Below are 22,070 nucleotides of genomic sequence, written 5' to 3'. Positions count from 1 at the left end.
TTTCGAGACACACTTTACAGTCTTGAAATACAACTAAAGTAATCAAGATAGCGTGATATTAGCATAAAGACAGACATACAGATCAATGGAACAGAATGAAGAGTCCAGAAATAGTCCCACACATGTGATCAATTGATTTTGGCGGGTAGAAATAGTACGAAGGTAAATTGATGGTGGAAAGATAGTGTTTTCAACAAATTGAGCACTAGAACAACTGGATATCAGTACATAATAAAAAATGGGCTACCAGGAAACGTGTAGAAACAGATCTCAGAGAGACAGGGATTGCACCATAGGTGTATTTTTATCCTAAAACTAACTCCTAAAGTAGGAAACAGCAACGTCAACTTTTAACAAGAAGAAACCGAAATTCACAAATGTCAATTGAAGGGACCACGACCGCACAGCTAGGAAGTGCAGGAGGCAGGACTGAAGCCTGGTGATCTCTGAATCTAAGGGCTGCCCCAGAATGGGGAGGAGCCTCCAGGGAGAGGAAAGTGGGAGGACACGGGGCCCAAGGCCCCCAGGAGGCTGAATGTCCTCCCTGCCCTTGGCCTCTCTCTCCATCCCCAGGTTCCCTCCCAGCCCCGCGAAACGGCAGAAAGAGATGGGGGATGTCACATTTTGTTTCCACGATGTGGGAGAGGGTGTGGGGAAGGGAAGAAGTCACGAGCCTATGGAACTGTGATAGCCTGTCGTCTCTCAGATGGAATTGGGATCAGAGTTCAAGTTGTCTTCATGCTCAGGATGTGGTTCAGAGTCAGCGGAGGTTGCCCACTATTTCAGGGGTGGGGTCTGCTGGGAGAGAGGCATGGTGATGACTGTGGAGGGCTGGGGTCCTGGACGCCTCCTCACCCTGGGAATCCTCAACACAGAGCATTGGAGGTGAGGCACAGCAGCTCCTCAGAGGGGATGGGGGGGGCAGGCTGCTGGTATTTAGGAGGTGGGAGGGAAGAGCTCTGTCTTCCCAACCATGTCCAGCATCCTGGGTAGGGCCTCTCCAAAGGGGCAGTGCAAGGGTTCGCTCCCTGGCCCCTGGCTGGCCTCATGAATGACAGTCCAGCGTAAGGGCTGCAAACTTTCAGCATCCAGAGACACCATCACCAGCTCTCCTTTATGCCCCACTGCTTGAGCCCCTTAACAACTGCCTGGGACAGCCCATCCTTCCTACTCCTCATCCTCCCACGCACCTCACTTTCAAAGCATCCCAGCCTTCCAAACACTCTGGATTTCCCTGTCACTCTAAGGGTTACTTAAGTGGCCTCAAGATTTCTCTTGCCCCTGAGTCTCTTTCTGCTCCTTTGCTTTCTGAGGATTTCTAGGAACTTCAGCCAGCAGTGTCACCTCCTCTGTTTTTATTCCTGAGCTTTCTCTTGTGACTCTTCGCTCTGTAGCCGCAGGGCCTGTCGCAGGTCCGGCAGAGAGCTAGCTTTTACTCTGTGCTGCTGGAATCAGGATAGTAAGGAGGTCCCGGCGTGGAGACACGTGTTTGCTCCTCTCCACCGCGTGCTGTTTCTCTAGACCCATTTTTGAAACACACTAGGCGATACTACACATTTTGAAGCATTTGCAAATGTAGTAAAAGCATAAAAGCACGTGTGGGCAGGACGTACCCCGCTTGCAGGAGGCTGGTTGTCCCTGGCAAGAGTGGAGGAGGTTTCAGTTCTGTCTCCCAGGTCAGCACATTTTTTTTTTCATAAAGGGCCAGAGAACAAATATTTTAGCTTCTCTTAACTGCTCTACTTTGCCACTGTAACATGGAAAGAGCCACAGACAATATTGTAAATGAATAGGCGAGGCTGTGATCCCATGAACTTTACTTATGGACACAGAACTTTGAATTTCATATCATTTTCACATTATAAAACATTATTCCTCTTTTGATTTTTCTTTCAACTATTGAAAAATGTAACTGCTACCCTTAGCTCGCATACAAATCACACAAAATCATACAAAACCAGGTAGAGGCCTGGATTTGGCCCATGGGCCGTACTTTGCCGACCCCTGCTGTACCTGAATCTTTAGACTTCTAAGAAAAAGGGAAAGAGAAAAGAAAAGAGGAGCAATCATAGCAATGTTAATATCTGTTAAATCTGAGAGGTGAGGTCATGGGTGTCTGCAACATAATTGTTAATACTTTTCTATACTTTCAAATATTTTAGAATTTTTAAAAAGAATTCAAGAAAGGAAAAAGCCTGGAAATAACTTCCCAGATGCTCCCAGAGCGTATCACTGGATGCTGGAACTAAAGGTGGCTTTTTATTTTCTTCTCTTCTATAATGGATATTTATTACTTTATTACTTTTGTAGTCCTAGGGGGAGGGGGGAGGAGGGGGAACATCAACATAAACATTGTATTTTGTAATAAGATGAGATGGAGGGGTCTGGCTTATAAGGGACTATCAGTGACCCATGAGCCTTTTCCGTAACATCCCCATGAAGGGCTGCCCCAGCCCCCAGTCCCCCACCCCAGGGCTCCCTACTCCTTAAACTGGCCCCTCCCTCTGCAGACAGCACTACCCCTGAGGGTGCAACCAGAGGGCTGCATCCTGGGTCCTCTGAAGCCCAGGGTCCCATCCCAGGAGGACACAGAGGCTATTGCTGCTGCGGGATGGTGCTCAGGCCCCCAACCTGTTTGCTGTTAAACACGCAGCTTGGAACAGGTTCCTAGACCAGGTGGAACAGTGACTTCACAGACAATTAATTATAAATCCAAGCTTCTCTCAAATCTCCACATCCACCAAACTTCTCCAGCGATCTCTAGTTCTGCTTACCACCCAACTGTTGGACCTCCTGCCACCTCCAGGACCTTTCCCACCACTCTCTGGAAGCTGCTCCCCCCAGATCCCCCCACCCAATCTGGTGTCACCCCCACCCCCAAAGCATCAAGAACCAGAGCAGGCCTGTTAGCCATGCCCACAGCTCTGCTGGCCCTCTTCCCATCCCAAGCCCTCCTCACCTGCCTAGGTCTTCCCAAGGGCTTATCTCACCACCAGCTCCCACCCGTCTCGCTTTAAGGACGACCCCTGACCACTCTCTCCCAACTCAGACCCTACCATTGCCTCTTGCACCAGGATGCCAACATGGTCACCTCCACTCACTGGTACCCACTTTTCCCTTCTCCCCTTCTCCTTGTACCATGTCAGTCTAGTTTTCTGGTTGTTCAAAATCATTTTCCTAAATCGCAGCTCTGGTAAGTGAGAGTTAAACACCCTGGACTCTGCTGCTCAGTAGCTGGGCAGTGCCGAGCATGTCACTTAACCAGTCTGAGCCTCAGTTTTCTCATCTGCAAAATGGAACTCATAAAATCATCTGTGAGCATGAGAACTTAATGAAAGGATGCATGTAGAGGACTTAGAAGCGTGCCTGGCACTGTGTAAGTGCCCCAAAATGGAAGTAGGTGTTATTAGAACCACTGTTATTTTTAAAATCCTCCCTCTGATTCCCCGTGGCCTGCACAGGGAGTTCCACCCTGTTGGCTCACCATCCAAGGCCCTGCCTACCCTTCCAGTCACACCATCTGCTAACCCGCTTATAGGACTCCCTTCCCCTCAGCATCCTGAGGGTGGGGGCTGACTGTATCCTCCACGGCAGCCCCTGGCACAGGGCTTGCAAACAGTAGGTGGCTCACTAAAGCTCTGCTGCTCTGAACAAGTACCAGTCACACTTGTAGCAGCCTCTGGGGGAAGGGAATGCCAAGGAACCATCTGGATGGTTCCAATCCCACAGGCATCACACTTCATTTCTAGATCAGCCCTAATAGAGCTGCAATTAACCCCTCAGGATTTGGATGAGCAGATAACGACAAGTCACACAGCCTATAATGAAACCCTATGCTGTTCTGCATCTATCTGTTCAAAGTGCTTCTTAGCCCAGAGATGTTTAGTGATTTGTCTGAGGTCACACAGCCTTTATGGTGCATTCAGGAGGACTCCCCCCCACCCCAGCCACACTCTTGAGCCAAACTCCATCCCCAGCAGAGAGGTGTAAAAGGATAGAAAACCACTTTTCCATAAGACTATCCCAGATTGCCAATTTATTGGTTTCCAGTCTCTCAATCCAAGTTCGACAAACCCCCAAGCCAAGCAGGACACCAAAAAGAGCCCCATCCCTGGTGGCCCAGCTCCCTCTGGGGCCACCCTCCCTCTCCCCGCTGTCCCCGCATCCACCAGAGGCTTGGGGAGGGAGCGGGGCCTCACAGCCCCACATCTTCCTCTCCGAGCTCTGCCTTCTCCATTTCACAGGCCGTGTCAACACATCACCTCTAAGGGCCGAGAAAAAAGAAATAACACAGCCCAGATGCCGACAGTGCTCTCCTGTCTGTCAGGGAGAAGAGAGGAGGGAAATAAAAGCTAACAAGACTTCCAAAAGCCAAATCCCCAAACCTCCTCTCGGGTACCTGGCAGCTGTCAAAGTCAACACAGGAACCTGGCGAAGGGGGGAACCGATCCCAAATAAAATGCAGGCAGCCGTGGAGTGTGGGATTCACAGACCGACGCGGCTGCATTTCCAGGCATGTGACAGACATCCTCACGGGCCCATCTTTTCTGCTAACGTACAGGTGGCCAGTCTAGACTGTGGAACCAAGACTATCTTTTCTGAGAACTGAGTCTACTCTCTTTTTTTTCATTAGTATTATTTGGAGGGCGATTGAGATTCCCCTCGCTTCCTTATTTATGCAATCAGAGGAAATCACAGCACAGAGAGCCGCTTCCAAACTCAAGGCCACGTGGGCCAATTTCAGATGGATAATTAAATATTGAACAAACGCTGAAATGCCTCTACTGGATCAGGATGGCTAAAAATAACCACCCTGCCACTCCGCACGTGGGCATCTGGGCTGTTCCCTCTCAAATCCCTCCTCCCAGCAATTGTCAAACACAACCCTCCCAGGGAAATGGCGGGAGGGGGGAGGGGCGGGGGCGGGGGAGGACCGGGAACTGACTCCCCAAACACCTACTTAACAGAAAACAAAACTTCAGCTCCCAGCAAGCCCCGAGAATGTTCCTGACCAGGAAATACTCTCCCTTTCCTGACATTTAACCAAGTGGCCTCAAGAGGAAGGTGCAGGGGAAATATTGTAGCCATTACTTTTCTTTTAAAAATAGTCCAAAAGGCTTCATGTCATCTCGAAGCAAAACACGTATGCGGTCTGGGATGTGAGCACGTTTGTGTCAAGGTGCACGGGGATTCAACTCCTTTGCCCTCCCGCCCAGAGGACCCAACTAGGAGCCCAGCTGCCTTCGTGTCCCTGTCTGGGCTAATCTTAGGACGAGCAACAAACAAAATTGACGCTAAAGGGGACGCGAAGGGGTGTGGATTCCAGACCTGGGTCTCTCATTAACGTCTGTACCTGACCTTGGGCAAGTGGCCTTGCTCCGTGGGCCTCAGCTGTCAAGGGGAACAGTTAGCTCCCAGGGCTGGAGCTGCAAGAAACCACAAGGATCAAGCCCGCCAACCTCCCGCATCAGCACCCGAGCAAAGCAGGCTGGGAGCCAGTCCCTGAGCGACCAGGTCTCAGGAGCACAGAGATAGACCACCTGGGGAATCAGAGCTCTAGACCTGACCCACCGAGGCCACATTGCATTCCTCTCTGAACTGCACCAGCGAAAAGCAAGAAGCACGGGGCTTTGCAGCGTGTTCTTAGCATGAGCTTTGGAGTCCAGTGACCTCCATTCGAACCTTGCCTCTTACTTCACACCCTGAGCTCGGTTTCCTCTGCTGGCAAAGGGAAGTGACGGTAATGACCCCTACCTCCTAGGAGGGTTGGACAGTAAGACGCCCTGGGCACAGGGCCTGGCGCACGTTCAGCTGGGTAAAAGGAAGCTATTATCTCCCTTATTATTAAAGGTGGTGAGAATTGACCAGAAACACAAAGACAAAGTGGCTAACTTTCCAGCAGATGAACTGGGACCTCTGGCCCCGCTCAAGGACCTAGATAGCTCTGGAAAGCAGGCCCTCAAGCTGTCTGCCCATCTCCAGGGACCTCAAATCAGGGGACACTGAACCCTCAGCACAAAGGAACTTGGTGGAAAAACAGGGCTGAGGTTCTAAGACCTGTGACCTACCCAGGGAAAGGACACGGCTGGCAGACATGAATGGGAGCAGGATGGGGTGGGGGTCGTGGGAAGAGACTGGATCTGGGAGATCTCCTGAGTCATCCCAGGCAGGCAGAGGCGCCAAGCAGGGGAGGCCAACTGGGTCCCCCGCCCCCCGCACTGATGCCAGTGGGGTCATTCCCCTGCCTCCTTCCTGAATTATGGCCAAGATTGTGGGAGCAGATGGCTGTGAACACTCAGTAGAGTCGTTGACTGTGCAAATCAGAGAAGAGGAGGAGGTGGGCTTATCAAAGCCAAGGCTTAAGCTCAGAAAGATCTGCCTGCCCACGGCACAGCGAGGTGGTACGTTCATTCACAAGCTCAGAAGTGGGGGGCAGGGCAGAGCTGGGCTCCACCGTTTCCGAGCTGTGTGATGTGGGACAAGGCTCCCACTCTCTGGAACACAGTCTCCTCACCTAGAAAATGAGAATAATGCCAGTATCCCTCTCACAGCATCGTCACGAACATTAAAGGAGATATGGCAAATACAGTTGAACTCACTGCCGGGCACTGAGCAACTCAGAGACAGAAGTCATTTTAACTTTATGACATACCATGAGAAGGAGTGAACCTCCCAGGACCTGAGATGGAAAAGCGAGGAGGGCCTGGAGAAGCTGGACCCAATCCCCGAAGGAGAGATTGTGTCTCAGCAGGAACAAAGAGGGAAAAAAAGGCAGAAAATGGTAGATGTACAGTGTCACAGGTCTCATCTAAGTTGGCGGCAGAGAACCAGGCCTTGGGCCCTAGAAGGGACATTTAAAGACTGGGGGGAACCACAAGGTACAACCAGCCCCCATCCTCAGGGCTGTTCTCACGCTCGTCCAGCCCCCCGGGGTCTGAGCTGCTGCCCATGGGCCTCTCAGCAGATCTCACTGAAGCCAGGGTCCCCGTGGAGAGGTCTCAGCCCCTGCCCTTTCCTTTGGGAGCACACAGGCCCTTCCCTAACCACTGCTCCCAGTTAGGAAGCAGCTGTGTCACACCAGCACCCTCCCCAAACCTGTTGCCATCTTCCTGGGGACCAGAAGCCCTGGGTTCCATATCCCGCTCTGTGAAGGCGCCCCCTCGGTGCTGCAGTGTCCCCAGCTGGACGCCAGAGGTGGAGTCACTCAGTTGCCAAGTTCTAAGCCCTGGAGGGGACCACCACTTCTGGAGGTCAGCCCCAGCCCTGCTGGGCCCCTGTAGTGAGGCTGCCTGCATTCCTCAAAGTATGCTGGGGCGATCCTGGGAGCCCTCACACGGACTCCAGCATACCCTGAAAGAAAAGACACCCAGGTGGACAGGAGGGGGCCACGTCGCAGCCAAGACACAGGCCCATGCAGTGGAGTATGTGTGGGCATGAGAAGGAACTGATCATCTCAAAAACATCTGCCAAGTCCCCAGCACCCAGGCAGGGCCAGGCATGTGGCTGGACCCCTAGAAAAACTCAGAAGACACAAAGAAAAGAAGAAAAACCTCTCCTGAGTAGGGGGATAGGAATTCCAAGAGGTCTCCTGACATGTGAGGCAGCAGGACAGGATCAGCCCCAGTTGACAGATGGGGAAACTGAGGCCCTGGGATGTGCCTGGAGTCACACAACCAGCTTGTGGCTGAGCTGGGACTAGAGCCTGTTTCCCACTAACCACTGCTCTGGACCCCATAAAGGGGCCTGTGCCCCAGTGCAGCTCAACAAGCCAGCCTCCCCAACCCTCTGGGGGTTTGGTGGGAGCAGGGAGCCTGTGGAATTCACCTCCATGTGCCCCTACACCCACCGCACAGTAGGTGCTCAAGACGTGTTTGCTAGTTGAATAGATGAGCAAACTTTATCCGGGGTGAGAAGAAAACTTGCATTTCCCCAGCAGCCCTGGGGTACAGGTAAATCAGACAGACAAAGCTTTTCTTGATCTTGGTGGGGGCAGGTGGTAAAGTACCCTGGCTGGTGACACACTTTTAGGAACAGGACTCCCTCAAATCTACGGGCCATGCCCAGTCTTCAAGCGGACTCAGAGTTACAAGGCACAATGTAAAATGGCCAGATGACCCTTGCCATCCAAAACGCACTGTTTCCACTCTGCCTCTGGCAGTCGTCAAGCTTCTTTCCCCCTCCCCACGCCATCACCAACAGGTTCACTCTGCCCATTCTCCAGATGGAGAAATCAGGGCCCAGAGAAGGGAGGAGACTTTCTTAGTGCCCCACTTTGGTCACACCTGGGAGGGTGCAGACACTGTCCCTCACTGGCAGCCCTGTCAGGAACAAAGTCTTACTTTCAAGTCTGCAGCTAGTCCCCTCCCCCACCCCAGAGGGACAGTGGGGGCAGTAGGCAGGGAGCTTCCTCAGAGGTGGCAGTCTGGTCACAACCCTTTCCCTGCCACCAGCCAACTGTTCCCTGCACTTTCCTGTTTCTGAACACACCCACTCCTGATTTCTCGGTCATTGTCCTTGCTAGTGGCAGAGGCCAGAATAGGTGTGGAGCAAGGGCCCCATCAGGGCTGGGGTGCTGGGTACCACTGACTCCTCAGGGGCCTGATGCTGTCACTCCATGGGACCAAGTCCCCATGCAGATGGGGAGACTGAGGCCTGAGGCCTGAGGGCAGAAGGGTCAAGCTCAAGGCCACGGTGTGGCTCCTCCAGCATGAGTTACCACCTGGGTGGGGGTGCTGCCCTCAGGAGGAGGGGTGGTCCTGGAGGCAGTCAGGGATCTGGGGGGTTAGTGGAGGGAGGTCAGTAGCTGCTCTAGCTGACCCCTACCCAGCTGGGCCAGGGGCCTCCAGTCTCCACCTCTCACCCTGCCAGGCTGCTCTCACCCTCTACCCAGGACTCTCCATCACTCAAGGCCTTTATCAGGCCCAAACTAGTGCTCCCCGCTGTTCCCCTCCACCAGCGCCCTCCCCTCTGTCCACAACACCCATGGTGCTTTCCTCCTCCGTCTTTGCACAGGTTGCTGCTCCATCCAGAGTAAGAACATCGAGAGCTCACACTCAACTGTGCCTCGAGTCCCAGGCAGCACAGGCTTCCAGCTTTCCATGCGTTTGCTCTCATTCCTTAAAAACGCCTGCCATCACTACTCCGACTTACCATTAAAGGCCACTGAGGCTTAGAGAGGTAACTGGCCAAGGGATGGTTTTGTGCAGAGCTGGGGCTCGAGCTCAGATCTGATTCAACCACTCTCTCTGCCAAGGGAAATTCTATTCTCTAGTGAGACCCAGTCCAAATGTCACCTACTCTGTGAAGCTCTCCCTGATTTCCCCAGATATAACTTCTGTTCAGGGACAGTTTCCTCCCCTCTCCCTGCAGGTTGGATGCCTTTTCAAGGCTGGAACACAAAGCAGGGGATCCTGAATAGGCGGGACTGGGAGCTAGGTTTCAGGCAACGGCCAGACTTATTGATTATCTCCTGCCCAGCTGCCTGGGGACTTCCAGTCAGGCAGGGGTAGAACTGGGCTGAAGGAAAGGTCACGCAGGGCACTGAGCAGGGGTGGTGTGCATGCAGAAGGACTCACAGTGGTCCGAGTGTTATTGGGCCTCTGTACGGTTTCTATTTCCCACAACCAGAACCCATTTCCTCACACAATCTTCCACTTACTACTAGCCCCTTTTTACAGCTCAAGAAACTGAGACTCACTAAAGGGAAGAGACTTGCCCAAAGTCACAGTGCTTGAACTAAGATCTCTGGCCACCCTGGCCAAGCCTGGAGGGAGGAAGCGGCCAGAGGCCTCTTCAAGGAAGGCAAAAGGGAGGGGATCAAAGGCTTTGAGAGATCCTCTTAGACTAAACTCCCAGTACACACATGTATACTCCCAGTCTCAGCTTGAACCCTTCCAAACACGGGGAACTCACTACTCAGGAACTCACGACTTCCTGAGGAAGCTCTGTACATTGTTGTTCGGCCCTGACTGTGGGAAAAGTCTGCCCCATTCTTGGGGAGCAAATGAACATTTACTGCCTGTCCACTTCATTTATCCTCAGACTGATGAGAAGACTGACAACATACAGGGCCTGGACCACACAACCAGTGCCCAGAGGGGTGGGTATTTGACTAGATCCCAAACACAGATTTGCTCAAACCCTTCTGGGTCAGGCTGGGCAGCGGGCCAGCCTTCCCGATTCCCAAGTAAGCTGATGGTACAAACTCAGCCCAGGTCCCCTCTAGGCGCTCCCCACCCCCTCCTTCTTCCTCCCATCAGTGGACACCTCAGTGGGTCTGAACCTTTGCCAGGGACTCCAGCCTCCCCGGGTCCCTTCGAAGGCCTCCTCCTTCCAGGAGGCCTCCCCCCTCCCTCCTACCCAGCCAGGGAAGGAAGTCCTGGCCCCCACCCTGCCCAGAAGGCAGCCCCCTGGATCACAGGCTTTCCAGCTGAGGATCCTGTTACTGGAAAAAGAAAATGCTGCTCGCACCTCCCCCTCCAGGTTCTGCCTCTTGAGCTTAAGAGAGAGAAACTCCTTTCAAAGGAGGTGGAGCCCACCCACTCCGAGAGGTCTTGGACAGATGTTACAAGCCATGGCTCTTTTGGAGCCAAGGACCCCTGGGATAGGACCCCTGGGACAGAGCCCTGATACCCACCCACATGTCCCTCCATCCAAGAGGTGAGGGAGTCTGTTAAGTCCCCGAGAGAGAAGAGGGTGTGGGGGAGGGTAAGCTGAGAGGCCAGGACAGCGCAGACAAGGTGAGCAAAAGCCAGATCCACTCGGGTGACCTGATTGCTCCGCTGCTGGGTAAACTGAGGCACAGTGGGGTGGGGTCGAAACTGAGAGGTAGAAGAATGAGATGCTGAACTTCTATCTCCCCTTTCCCTGCCCAGGGCAAGGGGAAACACCAAAACCTCAGTTTCCCCACCAGGGTGGGGAGCATGGGGACGAAGCGGGGGGGGGGGGGGGAGCACGAATGCAGCAGACACAGTAATTAAGGAGCGACCAGAAGGGGAGGATGAGACAGTCCTGGGTAAAAAGACAGCAGGAGGAGCCAGGGTCCCTGACATCCCAGGGCATCAGGAGGTGACAGGGCGGCAGGGAGGGCCTGGGGTCAGGGGTCGGGGTGGCGCCTACCCCTGGCGGGCCGGGTCCGGCTGCGGGAGCGGCTCCTCTGTCGCTGCAGCCGGGGCCGCCTGAGCAGCCGGTAGTAGTAGGAGGGCCTCCCGGTGCTCTTCCTGGCGCCGCCGCCCGCGGACATGCTGCCGCCCGCCGGGCACCGGGCCGGGCCTGGGCGCGCTCACACGGGCCCCATCGCCCGCTCCGGCCGACCCGGCGGGCGTCCCCGTGTTCTCCCGCGCGCCGCTGCGGCCGCCGCCGAGGCCAAGGCTGCCCCACAAAGTCGCTCAAACTCCTCCTCCTGCTCCCGCCCTCCGCCCTCCCCGGAGCAGCCGGCCCCGCCGCGGGGGCCGGGGACCGGGAGGCCGGGCTGGCACCGGCCCGGAAAGTCAGTGCGGGAGAAATCCCGGCCTGGAGTCGACGGGGCGAGGCGGGCCGGAGTGCCCAGGACCCCAGGCCGGTCCTCAGGAGGGTCACCCCCCTTAGCCCCCTGTGCCTGACCTCTGGGAGAAAGCCTCGCCCCACCCCGCCGGCGGGTGTAGACGGTGCACACCCGCGTGTGCGCCCTACCCGGCACCGGGCAGGGCGCACGCCAGGGGAGCAGGCTCCCGACCGGGTCACTTTCAATTAGGGTCCAAATGAGGCCGATGCCACAGGGCGCGTGTCTGCCCCACGCTCACTGGGCTGAGTCTCCACCCACAAACACACCGCCCGGCACGCCCCCTACCCTAGCCAGGTAGAAAGGACTTAACTTTTACGCGAGATACTTATCTGTTCTTTAAACCCATCTGATACATGTATTATTTTCCTATATTTACAATTAGGGTGTATATTTCAAGCGCATAAAATGCTGTGAGAACATAATGAACACCTATGTATCCCTTGGGGCTTTGCCAAATCTGAACATTTTGCCGCTTTGATCCAGATCCTCCCCCAGATGAAACACCACAGATGCTGTGAGGTCTTCCTTGGCGCTGGGCACTTACAGCTGCTCTGGCAGGGCTGCCTGCAGGGCAGAACTACCCCTACCCCACTGTACAGACAGGAAGATGAGGCTGGAGAAAGGAGGATGCCAGCTCCCTCTATTGCATCCTGCTGAAAGCTTTCTCTAAGTCATGCACCCTCCCCTGCTCAAGAACCTTCCATGGCTCCCCAGAGTCCAAAAGCAACAAGTCTACAGAAACTTCTTTGGTATTTAAGGCTTCAGCAATCTAGCCCCAATCAAACCATCCCCTAGCCTCACCTCCACTGCTCCCCTACTTCTCACTCCTCTTGGCTCTACTCCTAGCAGGACTGCCCTCTCACTGACTTTTTCCTGCCTGGTCAAAGCCCTTCGTTCTAGGGCCCACCTCCTCTAGCCTTCCCTGACCACCCTGGCTGAGTCTCTCTCTCCCCTCCCTTGCCCCTGCAGCAGCATCTATCTCTCAAATTATTCAGACAACCACCTGCCTGAGTTCCATCTGCTCAGGTACAGAAGGGGAAACTGAGGCCCTGGCAGGGAGGTCTGACTTGCCTCCACGGCAGAGACAAAGGGCCTTAAGCAGGGCTCTGGACAAGCAGTCTGAGGGGTCTGTTGGTGGGAGAGTTACAGATGGGGCCTGAGGGAGTCTGGGTGTCCGCCTCCCGCACAGCTGAATAAAGGGGGCCCTGAAGGGGGCGGGGCAGTCTGGGCAGGAATCCAGACCAGGTTTTACACCTCACAAAGGGGTCCCCTTCTCTCGCTTCCCTCCATTAGGGGTGGGGCCCCCAGGTCAGCAGAAGCCTGGATCACAGCTGGAAGCCAGGCGCCTTCCCAAGACCAGGGGGGAGGGGCAGAAGGGGTGTTGCTCCTCCAAACCCAGTCTGGGTTGTCAGAAGCTATCGACTCCCCTGGCCCCTCTCCCCAGCGCTCTGGCCAATCCCTGGGGAAGATGGAAAACCACAAGGCCTGCAAGGACCCCATTAGCCTCCTTTGGTTTAAACACTGCTCTAGCTCGTTTTCAACAGCAGACATCACGGGAGCCTCTTTTACAAACTCAAGGGCCCCTGGGAAGAGCAGTACCCAATCCCTCCACCTACAGGCAAGCTGTGAGGCTTCCCAGCCAGCCTCCTCCGGGACATCGGGACCCAGCTGGGAGCCTCCCCACTCAGCCTGGGCTCTCTCAGCCACCTGCCCACAACTTGGCACTTCCAGAATGAATAACCAAGGAAGTCAGATCCTCCAGTTTGGGGAGACAGGACTCCTAGGAAATCCAGCTCAGGGTGGGGACAAGAGTCCTATTCCCGGGGCCTAGACTTCATCTGAGCCAGTTTCCTCCCCAAAACAGGAATTCCCTGATCAGCCAAGTTCTAGCCCTCCCTGAAGGGAATGAGAGACGGATCGAGTGATCAGACTGATGAAGGCTAGGACAAGTGGTCTTGGCTTGGGGCGCCTCCATCAGCAGATCTAGATGAGCGTATGTAGGACCTGGGATCTCATCTGTAAACACAGTTGGGCTCAAAGGTCTGGCATAGATTCTGCTTATACTTGGGCTTCTCAAGTCTTTCTCTGTGCCTCAGTTTCCCCACCTACAGGGAGAAGTTACAGACTCCCAAACTATCTGCCTTGTGGACGGAGGAGGGTCAGGTAATGAAGAAGCAGCTTTTGCATTTCTGGTCTTGGGATGGAGTGGGTGTTGCCAACCACTCAAGCTGAACATCTCCGCGGGCCTCAGGTGGGTACTGAGTAGATACCAGCTAGGGTACTGAGTAGGAAAGGGGCAGAATGGGAGGTAGGAGAGGAGGTCCAGGACCCCCCGGGATGGGCAGGCAGACAAAGGCTGCTCCCTGCACGCCCAGCAGAGCATCTGGAATCAATCCTGCTGCAGAGCAAGCCACCCACCCCCTCCTGCTGCCCCTGTGGCCTCCTCCCTTCAAACAGAAGCAGCCCCTCTTCCGGAGACTGCCTTGACTGAAGGAGGGGCACCTGAAAATAACCCTGCCCCGCCACCACCACCACCACCACTTCCTCCGACAGATCCCCTCCAAGGGGAGGCCCCGCCAGAAAAGGCTCCCCAGGCCCTGCTGATCTGCAAGCCCGGGGCCCTGCAGGGCTAGCAGTCCAGTCCGTGGCCTTGTTGGCAGAGGGTCTCCTGAATAGACCCAGCTCCCACCTCCCCACATGCTGCTTTGGGTGGGAGTCAAGACTGTAGCCTCCATGCCCGTGAGCCTCCAAATGGCCCCAGCTCCTTAAACATGCATATTTCTGGTGTTCCTTCAAGGCTCTTGATTTAATGGGTCTGGGTGGGGATTGGAAATCTGCCTGTTTAGTAAGTGCCAGGCAGGGGCTTGGGGACTGGGGAAATCAACCTTCACCACCCCTCAAAAGCCCCTAAAGGTGAACGTGCAAAGTACCAAAAAGGACCAAGCTCTGTCACAAAGCAGCCAGCTCTCTCTGCAGCCCCACCTACTCCTGCACTCTGATCTATCTGCTGTCAGCCTTCAAAGGCTCTGGCCTTTGCCTTGATGGTCAGGTGGCTGCCATGAACCTCTTCCATCTGCACCCACCTGGTGAAGTTCTTAGCCCTCAGGACCCGGCTCAAACATCACTTCATTAAGGAAGCCAGAGTCCCCAGGAGAGACACTCCCCACCCCCGCCACACCTCACCAGTCAGGTTTGAATAAGGAGGACACAGGAGAGGACCAGGGAGGGATGGGCCCAAAGGATTTCCCTCCAGGGAGAGGACCATCAGCATCCTGGGGTCTGAAGAAGAATTACACCCCGCTGGGCAGGAAGTCCAGATAAACCAAAGGCAGGGCCCGGGGTGGGTCAGCAGGGAGGGGGCCAGCCCAGTGCAGCCTCACATCTTACTGGGGTGTTAAGTTTATAGTCAGTGAGGAAGGAGCAAAAAAAAAGCATACAGGCAGAATTACCCTTGAAAAGCCTTAAATTGCCCATCTAGGATAGTTTTTCCTCCAGTGTAAGGACAGATCACCCATTTCTTCATCTGAGCAAAGAAGAAGGGCCCGGCCTTTCCTGAGGGGTCATTTTGTGCAGGAGGAAAATGACAGCCACAACCAACATTATCTAACACTAGACTCCACTCCCGGAGGAGCGATGCTCATGCCTGGAGGGGACCACAGGGTCTAAGACTTCTAACCTATGGAGGGTACAAGCTTTGGCCTCGAAAGACTTGTCAGAGGGTGAATTTTGGATTTAATAGCAATAAACTGTGTTCAGCATTCAATGTGTGCCAGATCCTGTCCTCAGCATCTATGCACATTTATCTCATTTAATTTACAAGCCAAATGGTCACCACGTTCATTTTACAGAAAATACAGGTGGCACAGAGAGGGTAAGTGAGTTCCCTAAGGTCACACAGCTTGCACTAGGAGTCAGGATTTGAACTCAGGCAGGCTGGAAAGAGCAAAGTTCTCAAGGATGAGCAGGACTTAATGCAGAGATGAAGGAGGGGCAACAGGCCGGAAATTTCCTTAAAAGCCAGCTTTTACAGGGAACAGGAGGAGGCGAGAAGGGATGGAGTCCTGACACGGGAAACACTGGAGCCCACGCCAGTCCCCATACAATAGGTGTCTGGAAGACTCAGACCTGTCAGGTTTCCTGTCGGGACAAGGGTGGCCAGTAGTGACCAGGGGAAGTCCCCAGCCAGGCAGCCATGCACACATCCGCCTCCCAGGCTGGTCTCCACCTTGAGTCACTGGAGCCCTGGGCAGGGTGGGGGTGTGGCAGGGGACATTCATGGTTAAGGTCATGGGCTTCTGCCCCTGGAGGCGGCCTGTCTGGCAGGCAATAGCAGCTTCCTGTGTCCACTCTTTGTCCCGGAATCAGGCTAGACCATGAGCAGGACCTTCATTCAGAGGGGGGAGGCCAGAGTTGGGGGGTGCAGCTGAGCCTGAGAGGTCACACTGGCATCCAACGCCTCCACTGGCCCCTGGACCTCCTCCCTAAAGCCACCAACGAATTCCATGACATCCTTCACAGAAACTGGCCCAATCAGGACCGAGATGACCTCGGGCTTAGATGGCCCTGCCCCTCTCAACACAGGCGGAACTAGGGGATCAATCAAGCGTGGACACTGGAACACGCACAGACAGAGCCTCGGGGAGTGTGAGTGTTTTTTTAAATCAAGTCACTCAAAACTGGGCTGAGGGTGAGGGAGGGCTTGAACGGGGTAGAAGGCCAGTGGGCAGGATCATTGTGTTTCTTTGGGCGCTGTGTGACTCAAAGAAAGCCCCTTGACATCTCTGGGCCTCAGGTTTCCTCGTGTTAAATAGAGACAAGTTATCTCTGTCCAGCCCACCTCCACAGTTCATATCAGGATCTAGAAATTTCCTCCAGTCCCAAAGCACCACCTCTGTGTTTCCTCCTGTCCTCCAGAAACTCAGAGAAGAGGATATATCTCCCTCATAAATGTCAACAGCCTGTCATAAAATCCTGGAAGGTCAGGGCAAAAGGAACCTTCAGAGTAGGTGATGGAACCAGGGAAGCCGGGACCCTATAGGACAGCCACTTGCCTGGAGGAGCCTGCCTAATTCACTGCAAGCCGGGATCTGGCATCAGTTCCCCAATTGTGGAGGGTCTGATTGCCCACTGCACCCCAGCACAGAGCAGTCAGGGAGGGGTGCCATCACTCCCTGCATATGGGGCAGTGAGGCCATGGGAGGAAGGGACTCGCCTGAGGTCACATATGAGAGCTGGAGGTTAGTCCACCTTGGGACTTAAATAGAGATGCCAAGGCCCCTTTTCCCTCTCAATTACCTGGACCACCCCTCCCAGATACCTGGCGCATTCTGCTCACAGGTACCCGGATTTCCTCTCAGGGCCCCAATCCTGTGGTTGGGGGAGGCTGGGATCCACTCTCCAGGCTCCAGTCCCAGCCCCTCCTTCTCACCCCTCCTCAAGCAGCCCACATTTCAGCCCAGATGGCCAGGCCTGGAGCACCTCTCTCTGTATACTTCCTTTCCTGCCCTGACCCAGAAACGCTGCCAAGCTCCAGGTGGGCCCACAGCTCCTTTCTCTCCCAGCCCTGGGGCTAAGGCTCCAGGTCTCCGGCCTCCTTCCTCCCCTTCCAGTTGATGGGCCCAGACAGCTCCACACCCACTAGGCAACAGGAGGGGGTGGCATATGGTCCCAGTGTGAGGTCAGAGAGCCCTCTCCCTTCCCAGGCAGGCCTGCCTGGTCAGCTGTGAACCATTTCGTGGCTGGCACTTGCCTGGGTTCCAGCGGGACAGGGCCTTGCTCCATCCCCGCAAATCCCACTGAGGAGGACAGATGAACTGGCCCAGTAGCCAGCTCCTAGGATGCTCCCATCTTGGTGGGCAAATGAAAGAGTATGGGATTTGGAGTGAGAATCAGCACTTCCTGGCTGTGTGACCGTAGATTACTGCCTTCCCCTCTTCGTGCCTCTGTTTCCTCAACTATGGAATGGTTGTGAATTTGTGGAAGGTCATACAGCATAGTGAATCAAAGCCCTGTGTATAAACTGGCTGACATCTGCCCCTCCGGGTTACTTATTGCCTATTTATTTTCTCACCAATCTGTGGGCTGCTTGAGAGCAGGACAGCCAGAGCTAGTCAGCACAACTACTGGCCCAGAGCTGGCTCTCAGTAAGACAGACTGGGAGAGATGGTGGCAGCGTTTGGGAAACAAGTCCATCTGATCTGGAGTCAGTACTGGGAATCTGGAGGAGGAAAAAGTCCTGGAAGACTGCCTGGAGGAAGAGTCGTTGGCTCTGAGCGAGAAGGCTGAGTGGACATTGACTGAGTAGAGAGCAGAAGAGTGTATTCTTGGAAGCGGAGACAACATGAGCAAAGGCCCAGATGCGGAAACCACTGAGACCTGCACTGGGGGCAGTGTGTAGAACTGTGAGGCTGGAGCAGAAGATGAGGTGGGGACTGGGCAGCAGGCTGTATGGGGTGTGAGGGCTGAGATCAGGGAGATGAGATGGGGAGATAGATCCCAGCAGGGGTGAAGCCCAGGCAGCCCTTCCAGAAGGGGAGGAGTGTAGTAAGGAGGGAACCCCGGCTGGGGAGGGCTCTGGGGATCAGGGCTCCAGTCCTACCTCTGCTGCTGTGTGACTGCCTGACTTTGAATAAGTCACAGCCCTCTCTGAGCCTCACTCTGCAACTAAAAGGAGGGACTGGCTCCATGAGGCAGGCCTGCAGGGGCGGGGCTAGCCTATATGCCCATGAACTACACTGGCAGCATTTGGAAACAATTTCCGGGGCCCCCTTCCCAGCATCACCGAATCCAAATCTTGGTGGAGAGGGCCAAGCAATCCATATTTGTGAAAGAGCTTTCTAGGCGCTTTCTTGGGGAGCCAATGGCTAAGACGGTTCTATATGAGGTCGGATATCTTTCCAATCTTTGACTGGGACCTACCTCAGGGCCTTTGCATGTGCTGTTCTTCTATCTCACACACTAGCCCCAGACCTTCAGATGTCAGCTCTGTCCTGCCATTCAGGCCTCAGCTCAAATATCACACCCTCAGAGGCCTTCCCTGGCCACCTTATCTCAAGTACCTCTGCCCTACTCCCCACACACTAACCCACTGTCTTGTTCTATTTTCTTCAACTTATCGCTTCCTGAAACTATCTTATCTGTGTATTCGGCTGTTCACTAATTGTCTTCTCCCAAACTTTAATGAGGGCAGGGGCCTTGTCAGTCCTGTCCCAGGCACGTCCCCAGTGCACACAACAGCGCCCAATAAACTTTGATGAATGAGGTGAATGAAGGGAGCTGGACTCAAAGCCCCCATTCTTTCTTCAACACCAGAACCAGGGGGAAGGGACTTCATCGCTCTGGGTCTGGGTTTCCTCTGTGTGACATGTGGACAACGGACTGTAATTTACTTTTAAGCAGCAGCCTGGGGCTGGTCAGGAGGCCAGGATGTAAGTCCTGACTCTCTGCAGGAGCTGGCACAGAATAAACGATTGGATGAACAAATGCCTTTGCTTTGCTGTGTGCCTTTAAGAAAGTCCCCCCTTCCGTTCATAGGCCCAGCTTCCTCTCCTGTAAAATGGAGTTGACTGGGTGGTCTTTCAGGACCCTTGGGCACTGACACGCAGAGCCTCTGTGCCCAGTCCAGAACATAAACGGGAGCCACAGCAGGTGTTAGAGGAGGGGCAGGCTTGCCAGAGCCGTGGTTCTCGCACTTTCTCACTTTTCCTGGAGATCCCACCCAGCCCATAACTGGCATCCTAAGGCTGTGTAGATGAGAATTAAATGCAGCTTCTACAACCTGTCACCCCTCAACTCCCCTTCAGAGCGAGAACAATGCGGGCCCTGCCCTGACCCCAGGAACAGCATTTTGTCTGGAAATTCCACCAGGGGGGAGGAGGAAGGGCTGGGGCCCTAGAATTTCTGTGCCTGCTCAAACAGGAAGTAGCTGAAACTTTGGGGCCAAGGAAAACAAGTTCAAGGTCATCCTGGAAATCAGCTCCCTGTTCCCCATGGCTAGGGACTTGTCCCTTTCCCCAGGTGGGGCTCTCCTGGTGATTAATGATTAATACAGAAAGATGGGATGTGGAGGGGGGGATGGTCCAGGACCACAGGCAAAGACCTAAGAGGAAGCAAAATCCACCCAGCCTCCTCTGGCATACCTTTGATGACACGGAGCTCACAACCGAACTGGCCCCCTGTCCTCAGAAAATCTGAAAGTGAAGATGTCTTCCCACAGGTAGGACTTGCAGAGGACCTTTGGGGATCTAGTGGCCATCCCACTCTCAACTCATGGCTCGGAGGGCTTGGGACTTGCCCAGGGTCACCCAGATGCCCCCAGGCACTCCCGCAGTTCCCAGCAGCAGAGGAAGCTGTGCCAGGCGCAGTAAGGAGGAGCCAGCAGGAGAGTTGAGGCTGGAGTCCAGGCTTCCCTCCAGGCTAAAATGCCAGGGTCAGGATAGGCGGACTGATCTCTGGCTGATCTTTATTAGAAGGGGCCTTGAGTTGATCCTGAGCCCACTGAGAGCCCTGGGGAGGCAGCCTCAGTCACAGGAGCCTCAACACAGCCCCCCTGACACCACAGCCTTCTCTTTCCCTGTAGCCTCTGCCCCTGGGAAACTGTGAAGTGGCTTCAGAATTTTCTGGGCCTGCTTTCTCTGACCTCGTGTTTCTTGTGTCCTCCGGGTGCCCCCCTCTCTTGTAGCTAACCCCCTCACACAGCCTCCGGTGCATGTACAGACCTGCCTTCCCACTCAAGCCCTACGGTGGGCTCCTTCCAGGCCCTGCCAGGCCAGGCCCCCAGAGCAGCCCGGAGCCCTCAGGAGGTGCTGCCTGGTGCTGCCCTCTGCCGGGCTGCGGAGCCCTGGGACAAACCCTTCTTGGCAGGACCCAGCCCAGGACGCCCAGGGCTCCAGGGATGTGCCCCCTGGGAACCCCGGGGAGGCATAGCACAGGGTCCCAGTCTGCTGAGTGACTTAGATAAGCCTTCCCCACCCCTCTGCACCCCACTCTGACCGGCAAAGCGGGTGGTGCAGAACCTCAGTTCTCAGATGTCAAGGAGCTGCAGTCCCCCGGGGAGCATGTTAAAATGCAGATGCCCAGGCCCACTGGGGAGAGCCTGCTTTAGCCAGCCTGGGAAGAGCCCAGGAATCAGTATTTTAACCAGCAGCGGGTGGTCCCACTCTGACCACACTGGCCCATGTACTGCTCTCTCTCAGGGCCCCCTGGCTCTATATGGAGGTCTCTGGGACCCCAGCCCCCGACAGTGTTCCCAGCCTTTTACAAACTGTAGCCTTTGCCTTCTCAGCACCTGTGAGTGGCAGGCAGGAGGGATTCCCAGCCTCATAGTACAGACAGGCAAACTGAGGCTCAGAACGAAGGACCAGTTTGCTCATCCCACAGTGAAGCTCCCAGCTTCCGCCTTCCTCCCCAGGTTCCCCAAATGTGGTCTAGATTCTGGGGCCCAGAAGGTCAGCTCAGGTCTGGCAGCAGCCCTGACTGGCCCCCCTTTGTCCTGGTCTCTGTGCCCTCTGACCTCACCAGGTTCTGGGCAATCACAATATCCCCTTACAGCCCCAGTAGGCCTGGTATCTTCTTACAGGCTGGAAGGGATGTGGTCCCATCGGAGACAACATTGCCAGTTTGGTGCTGTGCCTGGCGTCCTCAGGAGCTGGACACCACCGGCACATCGGAGATTAGAGAGCCTTCGACCAAAGTGTTTGCAAGGACTGGCCTGGAGAAACCGAGGCCCAGAGTAGGGAAAGCCTTGCCCAAGGTCACAGAGAACACAGTTACTAACCCCATCACAGTAACTTACTCTCTGCCGGGCAATATTAATTCAGTGCGTCCTTATCACAACCTTAAGAGGTGGACACTATTACTCGCCCATTTTACAGGCACAGAAAGGGGACCGTGGTAGAGACGGGACTGGATCTCATGCAGCCTGGCTTCTCATGGTGACTCTGTACTGCCACAAATGGTCTCCCCTAACTGTCCCCAGGTAATTCACCTGCCAGCCCTTTTCCAGACGTCAAGAAGACAGCCACTTGTAAAAAGGTGCCCCGTAGCAATGAGACCAGGACCTTGGCTTCTAGTCCCAGCAGGGGGGGAGGAGGTGGTCAGTGGGTGCTGCCCCAGACCCTTCCCCTTCCTCAGCCACACTGGTCCCCAGCCCCCGACCACTTCTCTCCTTCATGCCTTTGCTCCCACAGTTCCCAGTCCTAGGACACCGGACATAGGGCGTGCTTCCCAGACACCCAGCCCCTCTGGGAAGCGGATTTATGCTAGCTCCAAATTCTAGCTTGAGTCTCCCACCTGTTTCCTCTCCACTGTCATTACCCACATCCAGGTTACTACCATCTCTAACTCTGGGGACTCCCACAGCCCCTAAGTGGTCCCCCCAAATCCTCTCTTGCCCCCCGAGTCTACCTTCCACAAAGCAGCCAGACTGAGCATTTTTCAAAGAGCCCTCTGTCCCAGCCACCTCGGCCTTACAGGCCTTTGGACATTATTTCTGGCTCCTTCACTGCCCCATCCCTCCACCTGCCCAACC

General features: G+C 54.9%; 1 protein-coding gene and 1 long non-coding RNA gene across 13 annotated transcripts in view; one reads left to right on the top strand and one right to left on the bottom strand.

The window, feature by feature from the left end:
• DAB2IP (DAB2 interacting protein) overlaps nucleotides 1-22,070 on the bottom strand; it is a 190,099-nt gene that overhangs the window by 112,220 nt on the left and 55,809 nt on the right. For 2 of the 11 annotated variants that reach the window (XM_072960052.1, XM_072960053.1), the window contains exon 1: nucleotides 11,119-11,373. The exons of 7 other annotated variants lie outside the window; for them this stretch is intronic. In XM_072960052.1, coding sequence (XP_072816153.1) covers nucleotides 11,119-11,242 — 124 coding nt within the window. In that variant the 5' untranslated portion in view covers nucleotides 11,243-11,373. Of the gene's footprint in view, nucleotides 1-11,118; nucleotides 11,374-22,070 lie in introns of those variants that run through there. 2 more of the 11 variants (XM_072960046.1, XM_072960050.1) reach the window with 2 other exon arrangements.
• LOC140695900 (uncharacterized) lies at nucleotides 12,890-15,305 on the top strand. Of its 2 annotated transcripts, none has more exons than XR_012071735.1 (3): nucleotides 12,890-13,160; nucleotides 13,639-13,793; nucleotides 14,447-15,305. It is a non-coding gene; the product is annotated as an uncharacterized lncRNA (long non-coding RNA). The 2 variants fall into 2 exon arrangements; XR_012071736.1 differs by lacking the exon at nucleotides 12,890-13,160 and adding an exon at nucleotides 13,355-13,535.

Source organism: Vicugna pacos, chromosome 4, assembly GCF_048564905.1.
Source record: "Vicugna pacos chromosome 4, VicPac4, whole genome shotgun sequence".
Lineage (NCBI taxonomy): Eukaryota > Metazoa > Chordata > Mammalia > Artiodactyla > Camelidae > Vicugna > Vicugna pacos.
Note: the sequence above shows the minus strand (reverse complement) of the source record. Positions and strands in the feature narration are given on the sequence as shown.